Here is a 27,600-nt window from a genome sequence, read left to right as displayed (position 1 = left end):
TGGACGTCGGGCCCTCATACCACCCTCATGGAGTCTATTTCTGACCGTTTGAGCAGACACATGCACATTTGTGGCCTGCTGGAGGTCATTTTGCAGGGCTCTGGCAGTGCTCCTCCTGCTCCTCCTTGCACAAAGGCGGAGGTAGCGGTCCTGCTACTGGGTTGAGGCCCTCCTACAGCCTCCTCCACGTCTCCTGATGTACTGGCCTGTCTCCTGGTAGCGCCTCCATGCTCTGGACACTACGCTGACAGACACAGCAAACCTTCTTGCCACAGCTCGCATTGATGTGCCATCCTGGATGAGCTGCACTACCTGAGCCACTTGTGTGGGTTGTAGACTCCGTCTCATGCTATACCACTAGCGTGAAAGCACCGCCAGCATTCAAAAGTGACCAAAAAATCTGTCAGGAAGCATAGGAACTGAGAATTGGTCTGTGGTCACCACCTGCAGAACCACTCCTTTATTGGGGGTGTCTTGCTAATTGCCTATAATTTCTACCTGTTGTCTATTCCATTTGCACAACAGCTTGTGAAATTTATTGTCAATCAGTGTTGCTTCCTAAGTGGACAGTTTGATTTCACAGAAATGTGGTTGACTTGGAGTTACATTGTGTTGTTTAAGTGTTCCCTTTATTTTTTTGAGCAGTGTATATTCAGTATATATACTGTGTATAGTTTAATACTCCAGTTAAGTACTTTGTGGTGTTAGTTTTTAGTGAAAAGTTCTCGATCGCAGCACCGGGGAGAAAAAGTAAAAAAGTCAGTCAGTGGCTGTCGCCACAGTTACTTTGGGGATTGATCTTCCACGGGTGACTCCTCGGCAGGCTGTTCTACAGGTTGCTCCGTGGGTTGCTCCTCCGGGGGGTTGTCAAGCAGCTCAAACATGTCGTCGATGACCTGCCACAGGCAGTTGTCCAATGGGAAGTCGTTGTCCACCAGGTTGACTAGGAAGTAGTTGTCGTGGATGTACTTGATGATCATGCGTGATGGCGACTCGTCCTCATACAGCTTGGCCCACTGCTCAATCCACAGGGCAAAGGCCTCGTCCTATTAAAAGAAGGTGAAAACAATTAACTCTACGCATTTCTGAAAGGTGGGAATTTCAAGTGTTTCGACATTGATTTAGCTTTTACAGCTCTGATAAAACTTTCAGGAAGCTTTATAAATTCCACACAAAATAATGACTTTGAAAACGATTACTTTAAAAGGCCTCACGCTCCAGCTCAGAGAGACGATGTAGAGGTTTAAAAATTCCATACTCAACTAAAATCTCTGAAAATTTTCATAGAGAACCAATGACAAGCATTTCACAAACTCATCCGAGTCAAGGGAACGTTCCAGAACCAGAAACAACCCCTAGCACACTCTGTCATTACTTCTGAGAGATGGTTTCACCTCATTGCTTACAAGTGCATAGGGGGTAATGTTCCTGGAAGGGGCCAGTAGGTTAATGAGATGACCTTTGACCTTTACCTTCCAGTACATGAAGCTGACTGGATCCACCACCGTGGGCTGGACAATCTCCCTGCCGGGGAAGATGCCCCACGTCACAGCATTGGGTTGCATGTCATGGGCGTTCGTCGTATTCTGACCCTGTAAATGGAAACAATTGACCAGTAGATCAATCCAACGATCCATTCAATTCACAAAACAGGTGTAAATGTAGGCTAATATATATAGATGAACTTACATGAACATTGACAATGTGGTAGTTGACGCGAGGTTCGTACTTCTTCAGCACTTTGAGGAGAACGGTGACGTTTTCACTCGAGGTGAAAAATTCCAGATAGGCCTGTTGAATTTGCAAACGTCGCACAGCATTAGGTTAATGTCATTACATGATTAGTATGCGTGTAATACAATAACTAAGTTTGAGAAACCTTTAATTTATTCACTCTTCCTCATTTCTAGGAAAGATTGTGAATCACCCAACTCTCAACATCGTGACAAGAAAGAAAAGGGGACAGCCTTCATTTTCCTAAACAGTTATTTTACCTTATTTTAATACTTGATAATTTGAATGACTTTATGGATGTTTAAATTGTGTTATAAATTCAAATGTTTAAATCTCCCCTCCCTTTGGTAGGCCTACCTTCTTTCTACAATTATTTTGGTAAAACTTTACTTTAGGCCTGCAGGTACAGTATGATGATTTATAACTTGTTATAAAGTATGTATGTATGAGCCTTTATCATGTTATATAATCTTATAATTGGTAATCCCCAAAACCAAACCACGGAGGCCTAACTTCACCTTCTGGAAGACGTAGCCCCCCGGTGGGCCCCAGCCCACGATGGGGTCGTCGGAGGGCTTGCCATTGATGGTGGGCTGGGAGTTGATGGTGAGGACCCCCCGGCGGTTCACCTTGTCGAGCTCGTCCATCATTAAGTTGGTCTCCGGAGCCAGCAGCTCGTCGTTCCATGGCAGACACATCACCTAGGAGATAACAGCCGATCATTGATGTCAGTTGAGCAAAGCGGAAATTACGGGTTTAGGTGGTAGTCATAATGGCCACGTGGGTCGAATTCATGAAGCTCCAAGCGAAAGAAAGCTGACTGAAATATTTCAGTCTGAAGTGTCCAGGGCCAGGCGTCACCTTGTGTCCGGCGCAGTTGGGCTGGGCCTTGATGTAGCTGGTGAAAACCTCGTAGACACTCTGCTCACTGGTCAGCTCCTCGCCCCACATCTTCAGCAGGGCGTCCTTGGACGACTTACTCTTCAGGTAGAACAGGTAGTAATCGTTGAGTTCGCCAAAGGCTGGAGATGACGAGTTGCCCCTGAAATAACACAGAGCCAAGCTGATAAGTCCTGGGAACATTGTCTTTTCACTGATTATACAGTACTTATTCACATGGAAAAGTCACAGAATAGGTTGAGATAACAAACGTACTGTATATCATGCATTCCCTTCACTATTAGACCAATGACAGCTACAAAAACATTGGAAATGTAACCATGTCTAACCACAAACTAGCCAAGGTGCAAGGTGATTTCTCTAAAGCTTTTGTCCAGTGTATGGCTTGCTCACCATCGTCCGTTGGGGAAGTCGTCCCAGTCCTGTGTTCTGTATATGTAGCTCTTGGGTCTGGAGGCCCAGAAGATGGGCCGCACGTCCTCCACTTTGCGTTTGGGGTGAGCACTCACCGCCCAGGGGAGTGGACGCCTGGCAACCCAGGAAGACAACCAGAAGGCATCAGTACTAGTAGAAAAGGGTGTGACAGCAGTTATTCCATTCTAATACATAGGCAGTTCAATTTCATGTGAAGTGGTTTGTTTGATTTTATTAAGCTTTCCAGGACAGAGTGTGCATGTACCAATCAAATTGAATCTGATTATTGTGCAATAGACAATTACATTTGGTTCTCTTTCAAATACTTGTTTTGATGTATCACATATAATATCAAAAGTATCTGTTGGAGACAGACCGGTATAGTGATGAATGAGGTGAAAAAGAGCCACTCTGCCCTCTGGTTATTCTCGCTTCTCTGCCTCACGAAGAGCAATAGTACTGTAGCTTTCCTCATATCGACTGGATACCCGTTTTCCTGCTTAACTGCTCACAAGTGAACCATGAAGGATATTGCTGCCGTGCGAAAGGTCTTCAGACCGTCGAGAGGTTGAGTACTAAGGTTTTATTTTTGTATCGAAATTCCTTATCTACTTCTCAGTCTCTGTTGCTTCACGGCTAGCTTGAGACTCGGTTAGGCTAACATGGCTAGCTCACTGAGAGGCAAGCTATCCGCACTAGCATACCCTACCTGCAACGTGGTAGCATTGTCATCTCACTTCTCTCGTGTAGTATAACCTACGTTCACCCGTTCTGTTAACTACACCGACCAGCTCAGCCTCATGGCGCCCTTGTTTACGGGAGCACTCTATCTGAAAGTGAACTCTGCCACCATGTGGTTTCCTTCAGTCAGCACTGAGCTAGCCATGGCGTACCATGAGGTAGCTGCTAGCTAGCTAACGTCCCACCCCTTCACCACGGGATAGCTGCTAGCTAGCTAACGCCCAACTAGCCTCACGGCTATAGGGTTCTACGAAGCTCATTATTGCTAGCTGTTAGTCGCAAGGCTTCTAACTAGCTAGCTTCGTACGCAGTTTACACTTTGCTCCTATAACAGATGCTGCTCGGTCCCCCTAGCAAGCCTCATTCCTCACAATGTCCACTGCTACCCCGTCCAGGGACGAGCCTAGCACTCGAACCCCCACATTCATGTGCCTGTAGGTCCATGATTGCAGGGAAAGATTCCCACCCTCTATGCATCAATTGCTTGGGTAAGGGACATCCCCAAGAGGCGCTCGAGGACCCGGAGTTCTGCAAGCACTGCAGATGAGGGCTGGTCTGAAGAAGAGGCTTAAACATACTTCGATCTTGATAGCCCCTCTTGCCTCCAAGCAAACAGCGACACCTGAGGGTAGGCTCTCTGCAACCTCTCCCAGTTAGGGAGAGGTCACGGATAGCCTTGACTCCCTCCTGTCACTGTCTGATGATGTAGCAAGTCAGGGGACAACAAGGAAGAGGAGGAGAATAATCTCACGGATATCCACGAGATTGCTCAGGAGGTGCGGACTGACAACCCCATTCTCCCCCTTCTCAAGTCTGCAGGCCTCACGGCCACGAGAGCAGTGGAGCTGCCTCTCTAGTGGAGTTTGGGATCCTTCATGTCTGCAAGCGGGCTGCGGCCAGACTCTGCATCGAGTGGCCGTCTCCTACAGGGGCTCAGGGCGAGTCAAGGGACCTATACAATGGGAAGAGACTCCTGTCCCAAAGATTCTTGCCAGGTGTACCCCTAGCCTGGATATGCACAATATGGAGGAATTACAGACCTGAACCTCTGTGCCTCCCAAGGCTGTGAGCGTACCATCAGCCTAGCGGTTGTGGGAGGAATGGCGCTTTGGCTGAGCTTATAATGCATCTTGGAAGCCCCAGTGTCACCCAAGGAGTTGTTTGGGCCCACTGTCGCCGCCATGCAGCAGAAGTGTGACATGCACAAGAAATAAGGCAAAGCCTTTAACTTTTGCTTGCCCTGCAGACCAGGGCCCCGTGGACAGCCGCTGGTTCCTGCATCTCGTCCCTGCATCACAGCTGGTAGGGGGCAACAAGCTGGCCTTGGGGGACTGAGGTCCCCAGTGACGCAGCAGCCTGCCAAGACTCAAAACTGTCCCAGTTCTTCTATGGCCTACATACTCAGACATGTCACCCATTGAGCATGTTTGGGATGCTCTGGATTGACGTGTACGACAGATTTTGTTAGCAACAAATGCGGCAAAAGGTACAGTAAATGTAAAATACAGATAAACAGTGTAATGTTTAGATTCAGTCGTGTCAGGTGAATCAAATGTATTTATAAAGCCCTTTTTATATCAGAAAGATGTCAAAGAGCTATACAGAAACCTAGCCAATAACCCCAAACAGCAAGTAATGCAGATGAAGAACTGTTGTGTCCTCATCTTTTGTCTAATAATTTCCCATAATCTCCAAACATTTCCCTTGTAATTGCTACCATGGTCATGCATTCCATATCTCTATAAGAAACATTTCAATTTAGCTCTATCCATATAGGCCAATGATCTTTATTTTATTTATTTAACCAGGTAGGCTAGTTGAGAAAAAGTTCTCATTTACAACTGCGACCTGGCCAAGATAAAGCAAAGCAGTTCGACACATACAACAGAGTTACACATGGAATAAACAAAGTCAATAATACAGTAGAAAAAGTCTATACACAGTGTGTGCAAATGAGGTAGGGTAAGGGAGGCAAGGCAATAAATAGGACATGGGGGAAAAGTAAATACAATATAAAAATTAAACACTAGATGGTAGATGTGCAAGTAGAGATACTGGGGTGCAAAGGAGCAATAAATAAATACATACAGTATGGGGATGAGGGAGTTGGATGGGCTATTTACAGATGGGCAGAGGTGCAGAGGTGCAGAGATCTGTGAGCTGCTCTGACAGCTGGTGCTTAAAGCTAGTGAGGGAGATATGAGTCTCCAGCTTCAGTGATTTTTGCAGTTCGTTCCAGTCATTGGCAGCAGAGGAATGGAAGGAAAGGCGGCCAAAGGAGGAATAGGCTTTGGGGGTGACCAGTGAAATATAGTGCTGCTATGGTGACCAGCGAGCTGAGATAAGGTGGGGCTTTACCTAGCAGAGACTTGTAGATGACCTGGAGTCAGTGGGTTTGGCGACGAGTATGAAGCGAGGGCCAGCCAACGAGAGTGTACAGGTCGCAGTGGTGGGTAGTATATGGGGCTTTGGTGACAAAACGGATGGCACTGTGATAGACTGCATCCAATTTGTTGAGTAGTGTTGGAGGCTATTTTGTAAATGACATCGCCGAAGTCGAGGATCGGTAGGATGGTCAGGTCAACTTTTTGATTTTGGCCGATTAAGCCTGGCTCACAGTCGTCATCCCAATTCATCCCAAAGATGTTCGATAGAGTTGAGGTCAGGGCTATGTGCAGGCCAGTCAAGTTCTTCCACACCTATCTCGACAAACCATTTCTGTACGGACCTCACTTCGTGCCCAGGGTCATTGTCATGCTGAAACAAGTCTAGATTAGTCTAGATTGTCATTGTATTCTGTAGCGTTAAGATTTCCCTTCACTGGAACTAAGGGGCCTAGCCCAAACCATGAAAAACAGCCCTAGACCATTGTTCCTCCTCCACCAAACTATACAGCTGGCACTATGCATTCGAGCAGGTAGCGTTCTACTGGCATCCGCCAAACCCAGATTCTTCCGTCGGACTACCAGATGGCGCAGTGTGATTCATCACTCCAGAGAACAGTTTCCACTGTTCCAGAGAACAATGTCGGCAAGCTTTACACAACTCCAGCCGACGCTTGGCATTGAGCATGGTGATCTTAGGCTTGTGTGCGTCTGCTCGGCAATGGGAACACATTTCATGAAACTCCCGATGAACAGTTCTTGTGCTGATGTTGCTTCCAGAGGCAGTTTGGAACTCGGTAGTGAATGTTGCACTTTTTACCCGCTACGTGCTTCAGCACTTGGCGGTCCCGTTCTGTGAGCTTGTGTTAGCTACCACTTCACGGCTGAGCTGTTGTTGCTCCTTGACGTTTCCACTTCACAATAACAGCACTTACAGTTGACCGGGGCAGCTCTAGCAGGGCAGAAATGTTATCAACTTACTTGTTGGCAAGGTGGCATCCTATGACAGTGCTATGTTGAAAATCCCTGAGCTCTTCAGTAAGGCCATTCTACTGCCAATGTTTTGATTTGATACACCTGTCAGCAACGGGTGTGGCTAAAATAGCCAAATCCTTTTAATCATACTTTTACATATATAGTGTATTTCATTGAACTGAGATTTTAAAAGCCACATATTGGGCTTCACCTCTATTTGTTATGAGGTTCTTCCCAATGGGTTGTTTCTGCACATTCTCGGTGTGTACTCTCAGTAACGGGACCTCTGAGGGTTGGTGATGTTGGGCCTACCCTGGCTTCGGACAGCATGTTTTTTGCGATATGGGAGTTGGCCATATCCCCATATGTGATACAACGAAATTAGTACTTGAAAGAGAACTTAAGGTTACTTGCGTAACCTTGTCCTCTGATAATATGACTAAGACGTATCACTGCCTTACCCTGCTCGCAAGGGCGTGAGGAAGAGAAGCACGCTTGAGAATAAGCAGAGGGCGGGAGTGGCTCCTTTTAAAGAGCAACTGCCCCTAAAAAAACTACTTCACATTTAGAAAACAACTTATGGTCACGTCAGTGAGTCAGAAACATTTGATTATACTGTCAAAATTGACTAGTGCAAATAGGATAATTCTTGTCATAAAGTCGGTCTCGTCAAAAACAAGAGTTTTATGACTGCATCACAAAGTTAATGAAGGTTGGGTTTGTTTCAATCCTGTCCATATGCCCACAGCTGGCAGTACAGGTGCACGTGACCCAAACGCAATGTCAGTGGTAAATTTGGGTCGACTTTGGAATTCCTATGGGGCTAGTTAGGGACCATCGGTAAATTCCACAATGTACATGGGACAATATATAAAAATTCCTCCAAATTGACTTAAAAACATCAAATCAATTACATATTGTAGAATTTCATATACAAATATTCAAAGCATTTAATGACAAAATGAATGAAGCAAATTTTTTAAACGAGGCCAAATCAGGAAGTGCAGTCGTCCTTTAAGAAAAGGTTAGGGTCTCGCCTCATTCTTCCTGCAACACTAACTCAAAAAAGTTCTGGGACACTGTAAAGTCCATGGAGAATAAGAACACCTCCTCCCAGCTGCCCACTGCACTGAAGATAGGAAACACTGTCACCACTGATAAATCCACCATAATTGAGAATTTCAATAAGCATTTTTCTACGCTTTTCTATGCTTTCCACCTGGCTACTCCTACCCCGGTCAACAGCACTGCACCCCCCACAACAACTCGCCCAAGCCTTCCCCATTTCTCCTTCTCCCAAATCTGCTCAGCTGATGTTCTGAATGAGCTGCAAAATCTGGACCCCTACAAATCAGCCGGGCTAGACAATCTGGACCCTTTCTTTCTAAAATTATCTGCCAAAATTGTTCCCACCCCTATTACTAGCCTGTTCAACCTCTCTTTCGTGTCGTCTGAGATTCCCAAAGATTGGAAAGCAGCTGCGGTCATCCCCCTCTTCAAAGGGGGACACACTCTTGACCCAAACTGCTACAGACCTATATCTATCCTACCATGCCTTTCTAAGGTCTTCGAAAGCCAAGTCAACAAACAGACTACCGACCATTTCGAATCTCACCATACCTTCTCTGCTATGCAATCTGGTTTCAGAGCTGGTCATGGGTGCACCTCAGCCACGCTCAAGGTCCTAAATGATATCTTAACCGCCATCGATAAGAAACATTACTGTGCAGCCGTATTCATTGATCTGGCCAAGGCTTTCGACTTTGTCAATCACCACATCCTCAACGGCAGACTCGACAGCCTTGGTTTCTCAAATGATTGCCTCGCCTGGTTCACCAACTACTTCTCTGATAGAGTTCAGTGTGTCAAATCGGAGGGTCTGCTGTCCGGACCTCTGGCAGTCTCTATGGGGTGCCACAGGGTTCAATTATTGGACCGACTCTCTTCTCTGTATACATCAATGAGGTCGCTCTTGCTGCTGGTGAGTCTCTGATCCACCTCTACGCAGACGACACCATTCTGTATACTTCTGGCCCTTCTTTGGACACTGTGTTAACAACCCTCCAGGCAAGCTTCAATGCCATACAACTCTCCTTCCGTGGCCTCCAATTGCTCTTAAATACAAGTAAAACTAAATGCATGCTCTTCAACCGATCGCTACCTGTACCTACCCGCCTGTCCAACATTACTACTCTGGACGGCTCTGACTTAGAATACGTGGACAACTACAAATACTTAGGTGTCTGGTTAGACTGTAAACTCTCCTTCCAGACCCATATCAAACATCTCCAATCCAAAGTTAAATCTAGAATTGGCTTCCTATTTCGCAACAAAGCATCCTTCACTCATGCTGCCAAACATACCCTTGTAAAACTGACCATCCTACCAATCCTCGACTTTGGCGATGTCATTTACAAAATAGCCTCCAATACCCTACTCAACAAATTGGATGCAGTCTATCACAGTGCAATCCATTTTGTCACCAAAGCCCCATATACTACCCACCATTGCGACCTGTACGCTCTCGTTGGCTGGCCCTCGCTTCATACTCGTCGCCAAACCCACTGGCTCCATGTCATCTACAAGACCCTGCTAGGTAAAGTCCCCCCTTATCTCAGCTCGCTGGTCACCATTGCATCTCCCACCTGCAGCACACGCTCCAGCAGGTATATCTCTCCAGTCACCCCCAAAACCAATTCTTTCTTTGGCCGCCTCTCCTTCCAGTTCTCTGCTACCAATGACTGGAACGAACTACAAAAATCTCTGAAACTGGAAACACTTATCTCCCTCACTAGCTTTAAGCACCAACTGTCAGTGCAGCTCACAGATTACTGCACCTGTACATAGTCCACCTATAATTTAGCCCAAACAACTACCTCATTCCCTACTGTATTTAATTAATTTATTTATTTTGCTCCTTTGCACCCCATTATTTTTATTTCTACTTTGCACATTCTCCCATTGCAAATCTACCATTCCACTGTTTTACTTGCTATATTGTATTTACTTTGCCACCATGGCCTTTTTGCCTTCGTATATCGTATATAGACTTGTTTATACTGTATTATTGACTGTATGTTTGTTTTACTCCATGTGTAACTCTGTGTCGTTGTATGTGTCGAACTGCTTTGCTTTATCTTGGCCAGGTCGCAATTGTAAATGAGAACTTGTTCTCAACTTGCCTACCTGGTTAAATAAAGGTGAAATAAAAAAATAAATAAAAAAATTCAAGTAGGCGATCCTAAACAAATTCCCATATGTGATACATCTCACTCATATTGTCAGAGAACCGGGATTACGGTAGTAGCTTTACATTTCATTATTCTTCAAATACTGTGTCAGCTAAATCAAGCAAGCAATCTGAAGTGTTTGAAAGAAAAAAACAATCCTATTTGGACCCAGGTATGGTGTGGTGGGTGGTCCGGGCTTAGACAACCAACCTGGGGTCCTCGATCCAGAGGCCCAGCTGCCGCAGAACCTCCATGGTGGCCACCTCGCGGTTCAGTGTGTAGAAGTGGAGGCCCGGCACATTGCCACTCTCCAGGAGCACGCGGCACATGCCCACGGTCTGCTCAATGCCGTAGTTGCGGATGGCTGCGTCGTTGTCCTTAATGGGCTCGATGACCCGCATGATCTCCTCAGGCACTTCCAGCTTGGACAACTTCACCAGCTGCCTTAGAGATTGGTAGCCCTGGAGGAAAGGAGGAATGATAAAACACAAAACAAAACATACAAATACTTTAGAAAATCATTTCAAATACTTTAGCTGTAATTGGTTGAGCTTGCCTGTTAAAATTAAGCAAACCCCGCCCACCAAACATATACTGCCCCTTATGGGAAAATGTCCCCTTGTCCGATGAATGATGTTTTGTTTTTGCACGGAACATACTTGGTCATTTTCTACAACATTGCTCGCTATCATCACATCCTAGAACATGCCATTCCAAGAAAGCGTTACAAAGTACGCAACCCCTCCTTTTCAACCTTCGACAAATGTAGTCTTTGACCACACCACCCCACACACAAGTCCATGGCCCAGTTTAGGCCTATGTCCCAAACTTCCTGATAGGGCTGAGACGATACCAGTAATGCAATATTTTTTCATGGCAAAAATGAAAACAATTTTGGTCCTTTAAAAACCTGCTCTATGTAAAAAAAAAAAAAAAATAAAGAAGTGTGCTACAGCTTGGAAAATAAATACATGTGACTCTGGATAACAACATAATAATGTTTGTTTCCAACATTAAGGCTATTCTCCTAAAGAAGTCAAATCCGCCTCGAGTTTTGTTTCCTTGCCGCAATACTAACGAGTATCCCGATAATGGTATCGTCCCGGCCTTAGTACCTGGATAGGGAAGATGCCTGGTAGGATGGGGCAGGTGATCCCTATGGCCCTGCAATCTCTGACAAACTTGAGGAAGGTGTCGGCCCGGAAGAAGAGCTGGGTGATGATGAAGTCTGCCCCGGCGTCCACTTTCTCCTTCAGGTGTCTCAGGTCCTCGTCGTAGCTCTCTGCCTCCGGGTGGCCAGTAGGGTAGCCTGTCACAATAAATGAGTTTTAATGTGCAGTGTGTGTGTACAGGTCACATTTTACCAACAACTTGAAGGACTAAATGGCTTTACGGGAGATAAAATGCTCACATCGTATAAGTAGGTACAACAGCCTACTTTAAAGTCCTCCACAAATAACCTGATGAAAGGATATCATTAGTATAAAATGACAATATGCTGAAGCTGTGTAAAAAATACAAAATAAATTTAAAAAAGAAGTAATTTTGCATCAATCATACCAGCCACACAGATGTCAAAGTAGTCATCAAACTCGCAGCGGATGTGTTTGACCAGGTCTGTGGCATAGTTGAAGCCCCCTTCTTCCTCTTCCCAGTCAGCCCCTACGGGATCTATAAAGAGATCAGGAAAATATGGTGCTCAAAGGGAATTTGTCACAATAAGACGTAGCTACACTTAAAAATATGAAAACGCAAGATGCAACAATTTCAAAGATTTTACTAAGTGACAGTTCAGTGAAATCAGTCAATTGAAATAACTTCATTAGGCCCTAATCTATGATTTCACATGACTGGGAATACAAATATGCATCTGCAAGTGTATTTTTTGGGAACAGAAAACCAGTCCATCTGGTGTGACCACCATTTGCCTTGTTATGGTATGGCTATGGTAAGGGCGCCGACAGACATGGCAGCTCTGCTTCTAGCTCCTAAGCAACTTCGCAGTATTTTGTTTTTTGTGTGTTATTTCTTACATTATTAGCCCAGAATGTTTGTGTTATTACATACAGCCAGAAATAACGTTTGAATATCAGAGTGGTGGTAACTCACCAGCATTACGACCAGAAATACAACTTTGCTGAATTGGATCCTTTGTTCACAAGTAACGTTTCCCAGAGGCTGCTCCAAGACGCTGCCAGCGGAGAAGAAGTATTCGGAGTGGACTTCTAGTCCCACTCAAGAGGCAGGCACACCATCCACCGCTTCTGAGTATATTACTCGCTAATGTTCAGTCTCTGGACAATAAAGTAGACGAGCTCAGGGCGAGGATCTCCTTCCAGAGACTTCAGGGACCGTAACAGCCAGCTGGGTTCTCAGTTCATTGTGCAGACAGGAATAAAGAACTCTCCGGGAAGAAGAAGGGCGGGGATGTATGTTTCATGATTAACCACTCATAGTGTGATTGTGATAACATACGGACACTCAAGTCTTTTTGCTCACCCGACCTTGTATACCTCAATCAAATTCCGACTGCATTTCCTCCCAAGATAATTATCTTTGGTTAGTTAAAGCTGTGTATATTCCCCCTTAAGCCGATACTCCCAACAGCCCTCAAGGAACTACACTCGACTTTATGTAAACCACATATTCTGAGGCCGCTTTTATTGTATCTGGGGATTTTAACAAAGCAAATTTGAGGAAAACACTACCGAAGTTCTATCAAACACATGGACTGTAGTACTTGCTTAGGAAAAGCCCTAGAGATGCTCCTCCCTTCCTATAGGCAGAAACTCAAACAGGAAGTACCCGTGCTAAGGTCTATTCAACGCTGGTTTGACCAATTGGAATCAATGCTTTAAGATTATTTTGATCACGCGGACTGGGATATGTTCCAGGTAGCCTCAGAGAATAATATTGACATTTACAGACACAGTGACTGAGTTCATGAGGAACTGTATAGAGGATGTTGCTCCCACGGTGTCTATTAAAACCTACCCAAACCAGAAACCAGTGCTGCCTTATATACATAGACATGGAATCAGTGGCCACTTTAATAATGTTTACAAACTGCTTTACTCATCTCATATGTATATACTGTATTCTACTCTATTTCAGTCAATGCCACTTTAGATGTGCGTTGTTGTGAATTGTTAGATACTACCGCATTGTTGGAGCTAGGAACACCAGCATTTCGCTACGCCCGCAATTTAATCTACTAAATATCATTCATCATCATGGTATCTCTGTGCATTCAACTTGCCATCGACAAAATCAATTGTGTCCGTAGCTTATGCCTACCCATACCATAACCCCACCGCCACCATGGGGCACTCTGTTCACAGCGGTGACATCAACAAACCGCTCGCCCACACAACGCAATACACGCTGTCTGCCATCTGCCCGGTACAGTTGAAACCGGGATTCATCCGTGAAGAGCACACTTCTCCAGCGTGCCAGTGGCCATCGAAGGTGAGCATTTGCCCACTGAAGTCGGTTACGATGCTGAACTGCAGTCAGGTCAAGACCCTGGTGAATACACAAGCTTCTCTGAGATTGTATAGAAATTCTTTGGTTGTGCAAACCCAGTTTCATCAGCTGTCCGGGTGGCTGGTCTCAGACGAACCTGCATGTGAAGAAGTCTGATGTGGAGGTCATGGGATGGAGTGGTTACACGTGGTCTGCGGTTGTGAGGCCAGTTGGACATACTGCCAAATTCTCTAAAACAACATTTATGGTAGAGAAATGAACATTCAATTCTCTGGCAACAGCTCTGGTGGACATTTCTGCAGTCAGCTTGCCAATTGCACACTCCCTCAAAACTTGAGACGTGACAAAACTGTACATTGTAGAGAGGCCTTTTATTGTCCCCAGCACAAGGTGCACCTGTGTATTGACTGTTGTTTAATCAGCTTCTTAAAATATGCCACAGCTGTCAGGTGGATAGATTATCTTGGAAAATGAGAAACGCTCACTCACAGGGACTTAAACTAATTTGTGCAAAAAAGTTTGAGCAAAATAAGCTTTTTGTGCATACAGAACATTTCTGGGATCTTTTATTTCACCTCATAAAACATGGGATGAACACTTTACATGTTGCGTTTATATTTCTGCTCAGTATACACTACCGGTCAAATGTTTTATTACACCTACTCATTCAAGGGTTTTTCATTTATTTTGACTATTCTCTACATTGTAGAATACTACTGAAGACAACAAAACGATTAAATAACACATAAGACATGTCAGTTGATGCGGAAAGTTTCAAGAACTTTGAAAGTTTCTTCAAGTGCAGTCGCAAAAACCATCAAGCGCGATGATGAAACTGGCGCTCATGAGGACCGACGCAGGAATGGAAGACCCAGAGTTACCTCTGCTGCAGAGGATAAGTTCATTAGACTTACCAGCCTCAGAAATTGCAGCCCAAATAAATGCTTCAGAGTTCAAGTACACAGACCCATCTCAACATCAACTGTTCAGAGGAGACTGTGTGAATAAGTCCTTCGTGGTCGAATTGCTGCAAAGAAACCACTACTAAAGGACACCAATAAGAAGAAGAGACATGCTTGGGCCAAGAAACACGAGCAATGGACATTAGACTGGTGGAAATCTGTCCTTTGGTCTGATGAGTCCAAATTGGAGATTTTTGGTTCCAACCCCCGTGTTTTTGTGAGACGCAATGTGTGTGAACACGTGTATTTGCCACCGTAAAGCATGGAGGAGGTAGTGTTATGGTGTGGAGGTGCATTGCGGGTGACGCTGTCTGTGATTTATTTAGAATTCAAGGCACACTTAACCAGCATGGCTACCACAGGATTCTGCAGCGATACGCCATCCCATCTGGTTTGGGCTTAGTGGGCCTATCATTTGAGATGGTTTGGGATGAGTCAGAACGCAGAGTGAAGGAAAAGCAGCAAACAAGTGCTCAGCATATGTGAGAACTCCTTCAAGACTGTTGGAAAAGCATTCCAGGTGAATCTGGTTGAGAGAATGCCAAGAGTGTGCAAAGCTGTCATCAAGGCAAAGGGTGGCAATTTGAAGAATCTCAAATATATTTTCATTTGTGTAACGCTTTTTTGGTTACTACATATGTGTTATTTCATCATTTTGATATCTTCACTATTATTCTACAATGTAGAAAATGATAAAAATAAAGAAAAACCCGTGTGTCCAAACTTGACGGGTAGTGTAGTTTCCATGTCCCTCTTGAAAAACGCTTCTTCGCAATGAGAGAAATCTGGATAAATAAGGGTTAAACTGAGACTCAGCGATATGATTTTACCACAAGCCACAATGTGAACCAAAGCAATTGCAATGAGAGCGATGCAGGAGGCTGTAATTGTGAGCGATATGACATGGCCACGAGCAGCAATATGAACAAACATTTTTGAACAGGAATTCACTTCAAATATCAGGCAGACCCTCAGGCTATTGGAATACAATAGCCAAGCGCACACACAAACACTCCTACAATAGACTAACCATGCTCTGGGTAGAAGAGCAGGGTTGTTCCAAAGATCAGGAAAATATGAAAACTGCCCTTAAACCTGTGCCTATGTGCAATGTAACCCTACTCGATGTGGCCCTACCTCCTCTTAGAGCCATGATGTTCTTCAGGCCAAGGTGTTTGGCTTTGCTCAGGTATCCAGTGATCTTTTCTTTGGTCTGGTTGCAGCAGGTCAGGTGCAGGATGCTCTCCAGGCCACAGTAGTTGACCGCTGTGCTGGCAATCATCATAGAGGAGGTCTCCTTGTTCGAACCTGGGTCCCCCGCCGGATGCCAGGTAATATCTATGAACAGGGGCCCCCCAGAGCCCATGCGATCAAATCTGAATGGGAAAAATGGGAGAGAGAGAAGATGTGGTTAGTTAGTAGCTGCTTTTAGCAACTCTAGTATTTACACGTCCCTAGCGTTGCTGGGAATTGGCTGGCAAAAAAATGAATAGTCCACCGGTAGTTCAATACAAATATTGAGGCTTGGTCCTTATGCATGGGTGAATTTGAGAATTTAAAAAAACATGTAATTTAATTAACATATAATTAAACAGATTTTCCAAACGTGGATCTGTTGTACATGCATGCAGCAGCTCCTCAGCTAGGTCAAATCCTCTCTGCTTACCTCATGTCAAAATAAAAGTCCCTCACAAGTCCTTGCTTTTTATGGCACACATTCATGATGTAAGTGTAGAGAAATTGGGTCTACAACAGACCCACGTTTGGAAAGTCTGTTTAATATATGTTCTATTAGATGTTTTTTTCTCAATTTCCCTCCTGCCTAAGGACCAATCCTACGGACATTCCTGCCTAAGGACCAATCCTACGGACAATCGGCAGAGTAAGTAAAAATTGAATTTTATTTCACTTCTGGCAGACTATTCCGTTTTTTTTGCAAGCTAATTACACACTAGCGTTGCTAAAAGTAGTTACTTGGCAGTTTAGCGCGCAGATCCGACCCACTTGCTTACAGCTGCACTAGGAACAGACAGGCTTCCTGTGTAGATTAAGACAACGTGGAGCCAGCGCAAAATATGGCTCGGAAAACATACCTCAATCCAGGAATGAGAAGTACGTTGTACTCCAAAATTGCCCCATTATCCCAACTATTACAGAGAATATTGAACAACTGCTAGCTAACTATCAGTTGTACATTCTTCTCGGTGTAACAGTTGGGATAATGGGGCAATTTGCAGTACAATGCATTTCTCATCCCTGGATTGAGGTACATTTTCCAAGCCATATCTCACACTGGCGTCGCTGTGTCTTAATCTACACAGGAACCCTGTCCGTTCCTAGTGCAGCTGTAAGGAACCGGGTCGGATCTGCTAGCTAGTTAGCTGCTAATTTCAAACTCTGACCTCGTTTTGAGTTACTAGCTAGAACAAGCCAACGGCAAATGAGTTTCAGCTACAGACCTAGAGACGAGATTGACAGCCCCACTGGCAGTACGAGGGGGGAAGAACTCTAGGGAAAACCAGTGGTCGCCTGACTCTGTCCGCCTGCGCATCTTGTCCCGTAGCCTTTCCGTGCGGTCGGCAGCCAGCACAGGCGTCGAGGAGCGAGAGCTCTCCTTGGAACTCTCGCCGCCGCTGTTGCTCGTGCCACTTGAGTTGCTTTTGGTGCATGTTCGCCAGGTGTCGTCGACTCTCTGCACATTATTCACCATGCTGCTGCAGAATAAAAACAGTGTTTGACTCCCAAACTGTCCTGAGTATGCTTAAACTGAAGCTCTCCCTATCACACACACACACACAAATGGGCATTCCTGGTGAAAATGTGAAAGACATGCTAGCCAGCATGCAACACTGCTTGCTTGCTAGCTAGCTAGCTGTTGAACAGAATTTATGTAGGTAAATTAGAGACAAGTGTTCAAGAATATATGATTTGCACATGTAAAATATGAATTGTACCTGTATAATCAGTTTTGTAGTGGCAAAAAATATTTGCAAACATGTAACTTATTTTGAGAATAAATGCTGATCTTAACTTTCTTTGACAATAAAGTTTCTACCATTGTTTCCTATGACTGAAAATAGCTGTTCTGATGTCCAGAAACTATCACAAACCCCGTTTGGACGAGGACTTCTACTTCAATGAGTCGGAGGCGAAAGACATTGATTATCCCGGACCAGGCCCAAATCCCAGACACTTGTAGAAGGTGCAAAAGAGGCTGGCATGTGGGCACCCCGGTGTGACTATGGCGGCGAAATAATAAAAATTGCTTCTACCCTCTGTTCTATTGGTGAATGTGAAATCGCTGGAGGCTAAACTGGACAAGCTCCGAATGAGACCATCCTATCAACAGGACATTAAGAACTGTAATATCCTATGCTTCTCTGAGTCATGGCTGAACAAGCACATGGATAATATACAGTTGAAGTCGGAGGTGTACATACACCTTAGCCAAATACATTTAAACTCAGTTCTTCACAATTCCTGACATTTAATCCTAGTAAAAATTCCCTGTCTTAGGTCAGTTAGGATCACCACTTTATTTAAGAATGTGAAATGTCAGAATAATAGTAGAGATAATTATTCATTTCAGCTTTTATTTCTTACATCACATTCCCAGTGGCTCAGAAGTTTACATACACTCAATAAGTATTTGGTAGCATTGCATTTCAATTGTTTAACTTGGGTCAAATGTTTTGGGTAGTCTCCCACAAGGTTCCCACAATAAGTTGGGTGAATTTTGGCCCATTCCTCCTGACAGCGCTGGTGTAACAGTCAGGTTTGTAGGCCTCCTTGCTCGCACAGACTTTTTTTCCAGTTCTGCCCACAAATATTCTATAGGATTGAAGTCAGGGCTTTGTGATGGCCACTCCAATACCTTGACTTTGTTGTCCTTAAGCCATTTTGCCACAACTTTGGAAGTATGCTTGGGGGTCATTGTCCATTTGGAAGACCCATTTTCAACCAAGCTTTAACTTCCTGACTGATGTCTTGAGATGTTGCTTCAATATATCCACATCATTTTCACTCCTCGTGATGACATCTATTTTGTGAAGTGCACCAGTCCCTCCTGCAGCAAAGCATCCCCACAACATGATGTTGCCACCCCCGTGCTTCAAGGTTGGGATAGTGTTCTTCGACTTGCAAGCCTCCCCCTTTTTCCTCCAAACATAACGATGGTCATTATGGCCAAACAGTTCTATTTTTCTTTCATCAGACCAGAGGACATTTCTCCAAATAGTACGATCTTTGTCCCCATGTGCAGTTGCAAACCGTAGTCTGGCTTTTTTAATGGAGGTTTTGGAGCAGTGGCTTCTTCCTTGCTGAGCAGCCTTTCAGGTTAGGACTCGTTTTACTGTGGATATAGATACTTTTGTTTCCTCCAGCATCTTCACAAGGTCCTTTGCTGTTGTTCTGGGATTGATTTGCACTTTTTGCACCAAAGTAGGTTCATCTCTAGGAGAAAGAACGCTTCTCCTTCCTGAGCGGTATGGCGGGTTCGTGGTCCCATGGTGTTTATATTTGCGTACTATTGTTTGTACAGATGAACGTGGTACCTTCAGGCATTTGGAAATCGCTCCCAAGGATGAACCAGACTTGTGGAGGTCTACAATTTTTTTCTGAGATCTTAGCTGATTTCTTTTGATTTTCACATGATGTCCAGCAAAGAAGCACTGAGTTTGAATGTAGGCCGTGAAATACATCCACAGGTACACCTCCAATTGACTAAAATTATGTCAATTTGCCTATCAGACGCTTCTAAAGCCATGACATAATTTTCTGGAATTTTCCAAGCTGTTTAAAGGCACAGTCAACTTAGTGTATGTAAACTTCTGACCCACTGGAATTGTGACACAGTGAATTATAAGTGAAATAATCTGTCTGTTAACAATTGTTGGAAAAATGACTTGTGTCATGCACAAAGTAGATGTTCTAACTGACTTGCCAAAACTAGTTTGTTAACAAGAAATGTGTGGAGTGGTTGATAAACAAGTTTTAATGACTCCACCCTAAGTGTATGTAAACTTAAAACTTCACCTGTAAATCTAGCTGTTTTTTTCTATGCATTAGAAGGACAGAATGTAAGAGAACAGTAAGTGGTGGTGGTCTCTTTATTAACAGCTGGTGCACAATCTCTAATATTAAGGAAGTCTCAAGGTCCTGCTTGCCTGAGTTAGAATACCTTATGATAAACTGTAGACCATACTATTTAATAATTGAGTTTCTGTATTTTCCTAGCCGTCTATTTACCACCGCAAACCAATGCTGCCACTAAGACTGCACTCAACGAGCTGTATAGGGCCATAAGCGAAAAATAAAATGCTCATCCAGAGGAAGTGCACCTGGTGGCCGGAGATTTTAATGCAGCATTCCACCTGTGCAACTAGAGTAGAAAAATCTCTAGATCACCTTTACGCAACACAAAGCTCTCCCCTGCCCTCCATTTGGCAAATCAGACCATAACTCTATCGTCCTTATTCCTGCTTACAAGCAAAAACTCAAAACAGGAAGTACCAGTGACATGCTCAATACGGAAGTGGTCAGATGAAGCGGATGCCAAGACATAGGACTGTTTTGCTAGCGCAGACTGGAATATGTTCTGGGATTCATCCGACAGAAATAAGGAGTCTACCACATCAGTCACCAGCTTCATTAACCTGTTAGAGCTCTAGGGGCGCTATTTCATTTTTGGATAAAAAACGTTCCCGTTTTAAGTGCGATATTTTGTCACGAAAAGATGCTCGACTATGCATATTCTTGACAGTTTTGGAAAGAAAACACTCTGAAGTTTCAGAATCTGCAAAGATTTTGTCTGTAAGTGCCCCAGAACTCATTCTACAGGCGAAACCAAGATGATGCATCACCCAGGAATTAGCAGAATTTCTGAAGCTCTGTTTTCCATTCTCTCCTTATATGGCTGTGATTGCGCAACGAATGAGCCTACACTTTCTGTCGTTCGCCCAAGGTCTTAGCAGCATTGTGACGTATTTGTAGGCATATCATTGGAAGATTGACCATAAGAGACTACATTTTCCAAGTGTCCGCCTGGTGTCCTGCGTCGAATTCGGTGCGCAATTGCCAGCTGCTTCTACTTTACCATTTGATTCAGGGGAGAAAGCATGTGTCCAAGAACGATGTATCAATGAAGAGATATGTGAAAAACACCTTGATGATTGATTCTAAACAACGTTTGCCATGTTTTCAGTCGATATTATGGAGTTAATTTGGAAAAAAGTTTGCGTTTTGAGGACTGAATTTATGGATTTTTTTTGGTAGCCAAATGTGATGTATAAAACGGAGCTATTTCTAATACACAAGGAATCTTTTTGGAAAAACTGAGCATCTGCTATCTAACTGAGAGTATCCTCATTGAAAACATCAGAAGTTCTTCAAAGGTAAATTATTTTATTTGAAGGCTTTTATGTTTTTGTTAATGTTGCGTGCTGGATGCTAACGCTAATGCTAACGCTAAATGCTAACGCGAAATGCTAACTCTAGCTAGCTACTTTTACACAAATTATTGTTTTCCTATGGTTGAGAAGCATATTTTGAAAATCTGAGATGACAGTGTTGTTTACAAAAGGCTAAGCTTGAGAGATGGCATATTTATTTCATTTCATTTGCGATTTTCATAAATAGTTAACGTTGTGTTATGCTAATGAGCTTGCTGATAGATTTACACAATCCTGGATACAGGGGTTTTTTCATAGCTAAACGTGACGCAGAAAACGGAGCGATTTGTCCTAAACAAATAATCTTTCAGGAAAAACTGAACATTTGCTATCTGAGAGTCTCCTCATTGAAAACATCTGAAGTTCTTCAAAGGTAAATGATTTTTTTGAATGCTTTTCTGTTTTTTTTGTGTAAATGTTGCCAGCTGAATGCTAATGCTAAATGCTACGTTAGCCATCAATACTGTTACACAAATGCTTGTTTTGCAATGGTTGAGAAGCATATTTTGAAAATCTGAGATGACAGTGTTGTTAACAAAAGGCTAAGCTTGAGAGCTAGCATATTTATTTCATTTCATTTGCGATTTTCATGAATAGTTAACGTTGCGTTATGGTAATGAGCTTGAGTCTGTATTCACGAACCCGGATCCGGGATGGGGAGATCAGAAAGGTTAATAAGTGCATCGATGGCGTTGTCCCCATAGTGAACATATGTACATATCCCAACCAGAAGCCATGGATTACAGGCAACATCCGAGTTAAAAGTTAGAGCTGCCGCTTTTAAGGAGCAGGACACTATCCGGACATTTATAAGAAATCCCACTACGCCCTCCAATGAACCATCAAACAGGCAAAGAGTAAAAACAGGACTATGATCAAAACTTGTTCAACAGTCACAAGGCTGCAGGGCCAGATGGATTACCAGGACGCATTCTGACCCATTCTGGAATACCCACGTTTCAAGCAAACCACCATAGTCCTTGTTCCTAAGAAAGCCAAGGTAACCTGTCTAAATTACTACCACCCCATAGTACTCACATCTGTACCCATGAAATGATTTGAAAGAATGGTCATGGCTCACATCAACACCATCATCCCAGAAACACTTTCCCATCTGGACAAAAGGAACACCTACGTGAGAATACTGTTCATTGACTATAGCTCCGTGTTCAACACCATAGTGCCCTCCAAGCTCCTCACTAAGCTTAGGACTCCTCCCTCTGCAACTGGGTCCTTGACATCCCGATGGCCACCCCCAGGTGGTGAGGGTAGGCAACAACACATCTGCCACGCTGACCCTCAACACAAGAGCCCCTCAGGAGTGTGTGCTCAGTCCCCTCCTGTACTCCCTACCACGACTGTGTGGCCATGCACAACTCCAACGCCATCATTAAGTTTGGCGACAAAACAACGGTGGCAGGCCTGATCACCGACGATGATGACAGCCTATTAGGGAGGTGATCAGAGACTTGGCAGTCTGGCACCAGGACAACAACATCTCCCTCAGCATGGGCAAGACAAAAGGTGCTTATCATGGACTACAGGAAATGGAGGGCCGAACATGCTCCCATTCACTTCGACAGGGCTGTAGTAGAGCAGGTCAAGAGCTTCATGTTCCTTGGTGTATACATCACTAAGGAACTATTATGATCTAAACACCAACACAGTTGACAATGCCCCTACCCCCTCAGGAGGCTGAAAATATTTGGCATCTTATCCTCAAAAAGTTATACAGCTGCACCATTGAGAGCATCTTGACTGGCTGCATCACCTCTTCGTATGGCAACTGCTCGGCAAAGCATTATGGAGGGTAGTGCGTACGGCCCAGTACATCACTGGGGCCATACTCCCTGCCATCCAGGAGCTCTATACCAGGCGGTGTCAGACAAATGCCCTAAAAATATTCAAAGACTCAAACCACCAAGCACAAATGCAATGATATACATTTTATTGGCTTGCTGTATGAGCTGCTTTTCCTGAAAATGTCTGACATAGCTAGCTAGTTGTTGTTGTAGTGCAATTTCCATTAAATGTTACAGCCCCAACATGATCATGTAGTCATGCATCTGCAGACCAGCAAGGAGGAGAAAAGCCTGCTTGCGTGAGATAGCTAGCTAGTTTATGTTGTTCAAACTATAATATTAGATCACATTTACAGGAAATGCAGCTCAAATAGCAAGCCAATTACAAAGATATACATTTTTTTGGTTTGACATTGACATCTAGGTATCTAATCTTTTTTTTAATAGCTGTAGCAGTTTGCTCTCGTCTCGTCTGGGCACTGCAACAGCCAAATTGAAGCAACTACACATCTAATCTTTCCCATCCCCTCATCTTGATTCTACAGGGAGCTAGCCTTTTCTCTTCAAAACATCACTAGCAAGCTAGCTAATGTTAGCCAACTTGAGCATAGATCTCAGCTTGCTAACTAGCAAAGCCAACAAACTGTCTACACACCAAATATACACGGAGCAAACAATCATTTCCTAAATTAATGTTAGTCTCAACCATTTGAAAAGTACATAGTACCTATTGCTCTGTTACACAATGTAAGAACCACTAGATACAGGCTAACCAGAACACTCTAATGATAGTTAGCTAACCAGCCATGCTATTTCGATTGAGAAGAGGCCATGCCTTTCTGTAGCTTTCAAATTCTGTTAATATCATTTAGTAATTTTAACACATTTTATCCATATTAGCACAGTGGAAAACGTGCTTCCAGACCGGAACCCTGGCACCCTGTTTGAAAGCAAGTTCCAGAATGACAACACCTCACCTTATTGGTCAGACGAATATGCCCGCCTGAATAAAATAATTCCCTACAAACCTCACTACTCCCATCATCCCCATCCAAAATACCACATAATCCCCATTCCATCCAACCTCTGACCCTATAAAACAACCTCTCCCTTTCTACATCATACATTTCACAAAATAATAATACATGATCAACTGTTTCCTCTACCATTCAGCCATTACACATTCCAGTACCATGTTTCACTACCAATTTTAGAGGAATTCAATCCCATATGCCATAATCTCATCCTGCACAACATAACTTCCTTCCTTCTGTTCCCATTTTATGACACTATCTCCTGTACAGATTTCCTTGTACTATAGGAATGCCCTTACTACTTTTATCCCATTGTCTCTGCCAGCAATCTAACCCATTTTTCCAAATCAATGTTTTATTTTCCCCTCTACCTCTACCCTCTATATCCACAATATTATTTTCAGTTTTTTTTGCTGTTATATCTACTATATAATTTCCATAAAATGTATTTGCCAGAATCCAACAGAACTTAATTGTAATACCATTTATTTGTAAGCCTCAAGCATCATTCTTTTTTTTGTATTTTACCTCTTTCTCCCCAATTTCATGGTATCCAATTGTTTTTTAGTAGCTACTATCTTGTCTCTACAACTGCCGTACGGGCTCGGGAGAGACAAAGGTTGAAAGTAATGCGTCCTCCGATACACAAGCCGCACTGCTTCTTAACACAGCGTGCATCCAACCCGGAAGCCAGCCGCACCAATGTGTCGGAGGAAACACCGTGCACCTGGCAACCTTGGTTAGCGTGCACTGCGCCCGGCCCGCCACAGGAGTCGCTGGTGCCATAAATCCTCCCGTTCTGACTTCCCAGATATTAAACTACATGAACTGATGCAGAGTCCGAACATATTACTACTCTTCTTGGTTGTTACCAAACAATATGTGGAAAGATACACAGATAACTTGAAACACCATAAGGACCATTATTTTACTGCGCCAACAGCACCTTGCATTTTCTATTAGACAAGGAATATGTCTTCCACTTATCCAAATGGCACCAGCATCTGCATATACCCTGTCCGATATTCCCGAAGATATCATCCATCATCCACGTGAATAAGATAGGACTAATAGCACTACCCTGTGGAGTTCCATTTTCCACCTCAAATTCTCTTGATAACTCCGATCCCATCCTGACCTGGAAGGTTCAGTCAAACAAGAAATCCATAATCCAGTTGTACATTCCCCCACTAATACCCTTTCCAATCAATTTCATCAGTAGACCTTCCCATAACATTGTATAATATGCTTTTTCAATGTCAAAATATACTATTGATATCACTTCCTTCCTTGCCAAAGCTTTGGTCAACTCAGTACTAACTGTAACCAATGCATTAAGTGTAGTTCTACCTTTTCTGAATCCACTCTGGTATTGACGTCAAACCTTTTGTTCCAGAAAATACAACAATCTGCCTACAACTTTTCCATTAATTGACATAGAGAACTTACATCAAATCTGCTGCTTGCTTATTTATTTATTTTTTTACAACTACAAAACTTTCGCCACAGGTTAGTTGCTAAATTAGTGCCAAAACAGATTTGACATCGGCAAATGTACTTTTGATTCAGCCCATACTCTACACAGACCGGTCAGCATTACCAATCTGCAGTAGGCCTATATGCAAATAGGCCATTGCCATATATGGATCTGTGCCCTTTACCTTGAACTTACAACTGTGGTTCTTAGTAGGATGTGCATGTTTTGAGATCAAAACAAGAGCAGCATGTAGCCACGTGTGCACATTTTGTTCATATTCTTTGCTAGTGAGTTATTAGCCCAGTTATAGATAATTTGTAGTCAGCAATAGGAGAGTGGTTGCTTCCTTCAAGACCACAACACGTGTACATTTCTAGACATCTTTAAAAAGCCAGTCAAGTAAAGAGCTTTTGCCTTAAAGGGGCAGTGTTGAGTAGCTAATAGCCTGAGGCTAGCACAATTTGTCTGATTCTCTGTAATTGTATTGGAATAATAATGCTTTTAATTTTGTAAAGTGGCTTCTTGAATCAAACATCCTTTTCAGTCACCTCCTTGCCGGACAAGTGGATAAACAGGTTAATGTTAAACCCTGCATGGTTTTTTTCTTCAAATGTCTTATGGAATGTAGACATCGAACGCCACACATTGACTGCTACTGTAGGCTGAATGATTGAACAGCGATTTACATATTAAAATGTTATGGGGTGCATTTTCAACATTGTTTTTTATGTTAGGCCTACATTATGATCAAATAGCCACATTAGCCTACTTGGCCACTGTTAAAGCTAAATTAAAGCGGGTACAGCCTCTGCGCTCACAGTTAACGCGCGCTGGAAGTTTTACGGAATTCACACAAGGTTCAAGTTTGTGCTCAGCAGATCTGAAAATTGCTTAACGTTACTGCCGAAAAAAAATGTGGGACCATTGCTTGAAAGTGTTGTTGCATTTATTCTCAAAAGAAGTTAAATGTTTGCTAATATTTTGCCACTACAAAACTGATTATATAAGTGCAACTCATTTTACATGTGCAAATCATACTTTACATGCTTGTACACTTAACGTTATGTCTCTAATTTACCTTAAGAAGAACTATCTTGCTAGTGAACCACTGAACAGAATAAACAAATCAGCTACAAAGAGAAGGTTGGTTTGCAAAAATGCAAACAAAAAATACAGAGAACGCATAGCTACCGTTAGCCTACCTGTTTCTCTCAATTATTATAGTCTATGTAGCTATTCCCCCAGGTTCGCCTCCACTATGTGAGTAGCTACAACGTGGAACTGCTTATTTATGTCCGTTCCGTCCCCAGAATGAATTTTTCAACAGTAATGCCAAATATTTTTCAGTGAGATCTACTATTGGCTCCTTGATTTGTCGCTGGATTACGTTTAGCCGTTTCCGCGAAGACGTAACATCACCAATATGCCTTGCTGCGGTCCACGGCATAGCGTTTTCTCCCCTCTCCCGCCGCACACACCACCGGAATGTGCTTCTATGCCTATATGTTGCTCGCTCAGTGCTATTCGGGATCCTTGGGACGTCCATACCCTAACCTTAAACGGTACAGGCTGGTTAAAGGTACTCTGCAGCACCAGGGACGTCGAGTGCAGTGGGGGAGGGGAGGGGAGGGGGAGTGCGACGATGCATCGAGTTGATGCAATGGGGATTTTGTCGAGGATTACCCAATTCGGGTGTGCTGTACACGGCCCCAAACATCTGGTACACATCGACACAAACAATTACTCATTCAATAAGTACTTTTCATTACATTTCTATTGACATGGCTTTTTATCATGTCTTTTCTGCAAATATCATAATTTTTGTATTGCGTTATTCAACAGCTACAACATGGTCATTTTTGGCAGAGTTGACGTATTTTCAACCGACTAAATATATATTTATCTAAAAAATTAATAAAAATGTTGAGAAAAATATAAAATAATAACTAAATGTATCACTCACATACTCTAAATGTGGTACTTACTTCTCAGGTGAATCATTGGCTCTTGGG

At 43.4% G+C, this 27,600-nt stretch overlaps 1 protein-coding gene across 2 annotated transcripts; it reads right to left on the bottom strand.

Moving 5' to 3' along the window:
• Positions 1-556: 556 nt before the first annotated feature.
• On the bottom strand, positions 557-27,175 carry LOC110491842 (methylenetetrahydrofolate reductase). Of its 2 annotated transcripts, none has more exons than XM_021565636.2 (12): positions 26,791-27,175; positions 17,286-17,540; positions 15,964-16,202; positions 11,939-12,049; positions 11,494-11,687; positions 10,589-10,839; positions 3,028-3,162; positions 2,596-2,776; positions 2,253-2,435; positions 1,690-1,791; positions 1,473-1,592; positions 557-1,046 (listed from the first exon to the last, which is right to left on the bottom strand). In XM_021565636.2, exons 2-12 carry the CDS (start codon positions 17,534-17,536, stop codon positions 783-785), a joined length of 2,031 nt encoding a protein of 676 aa, XP_021421311.2. In that variant the 5' UTR covers positions 17,537-17,540; positions 26,791-27,175; the 3' UTR covers positions 557-782. The 2 variants fall into 2 exon arrangements, with proteins under 2 accessions (XP_021421311.2, XP_021421312.2); XM_021565637.2 differs by having other exon boundaries at positions 17,286-17,537; positions 26,791-27,156.
• Positions 27,176-27,600: the final 425 nt, after the last annotated feature.

This window comes from Oncorhynchus mykiss, chromosome 16, assembly GCF_013265735.2.
Source record: "Oncorhynchus mykiss isolate Arlee chromosome 16, USDA_OmykA_1.1, whole genome shotgun sequence".
In the NCBI taxonomy this organism is placed as follows: Eukaryota; Metazoa; Chordata; class Actinopteri; order Salmoniformes; family Salmonidae; genus Oncorhynchus; species Oncorhynchus mykiss.
This window is presented reverse-complemented; position numbering and strand designations above follow the sequence as displayed.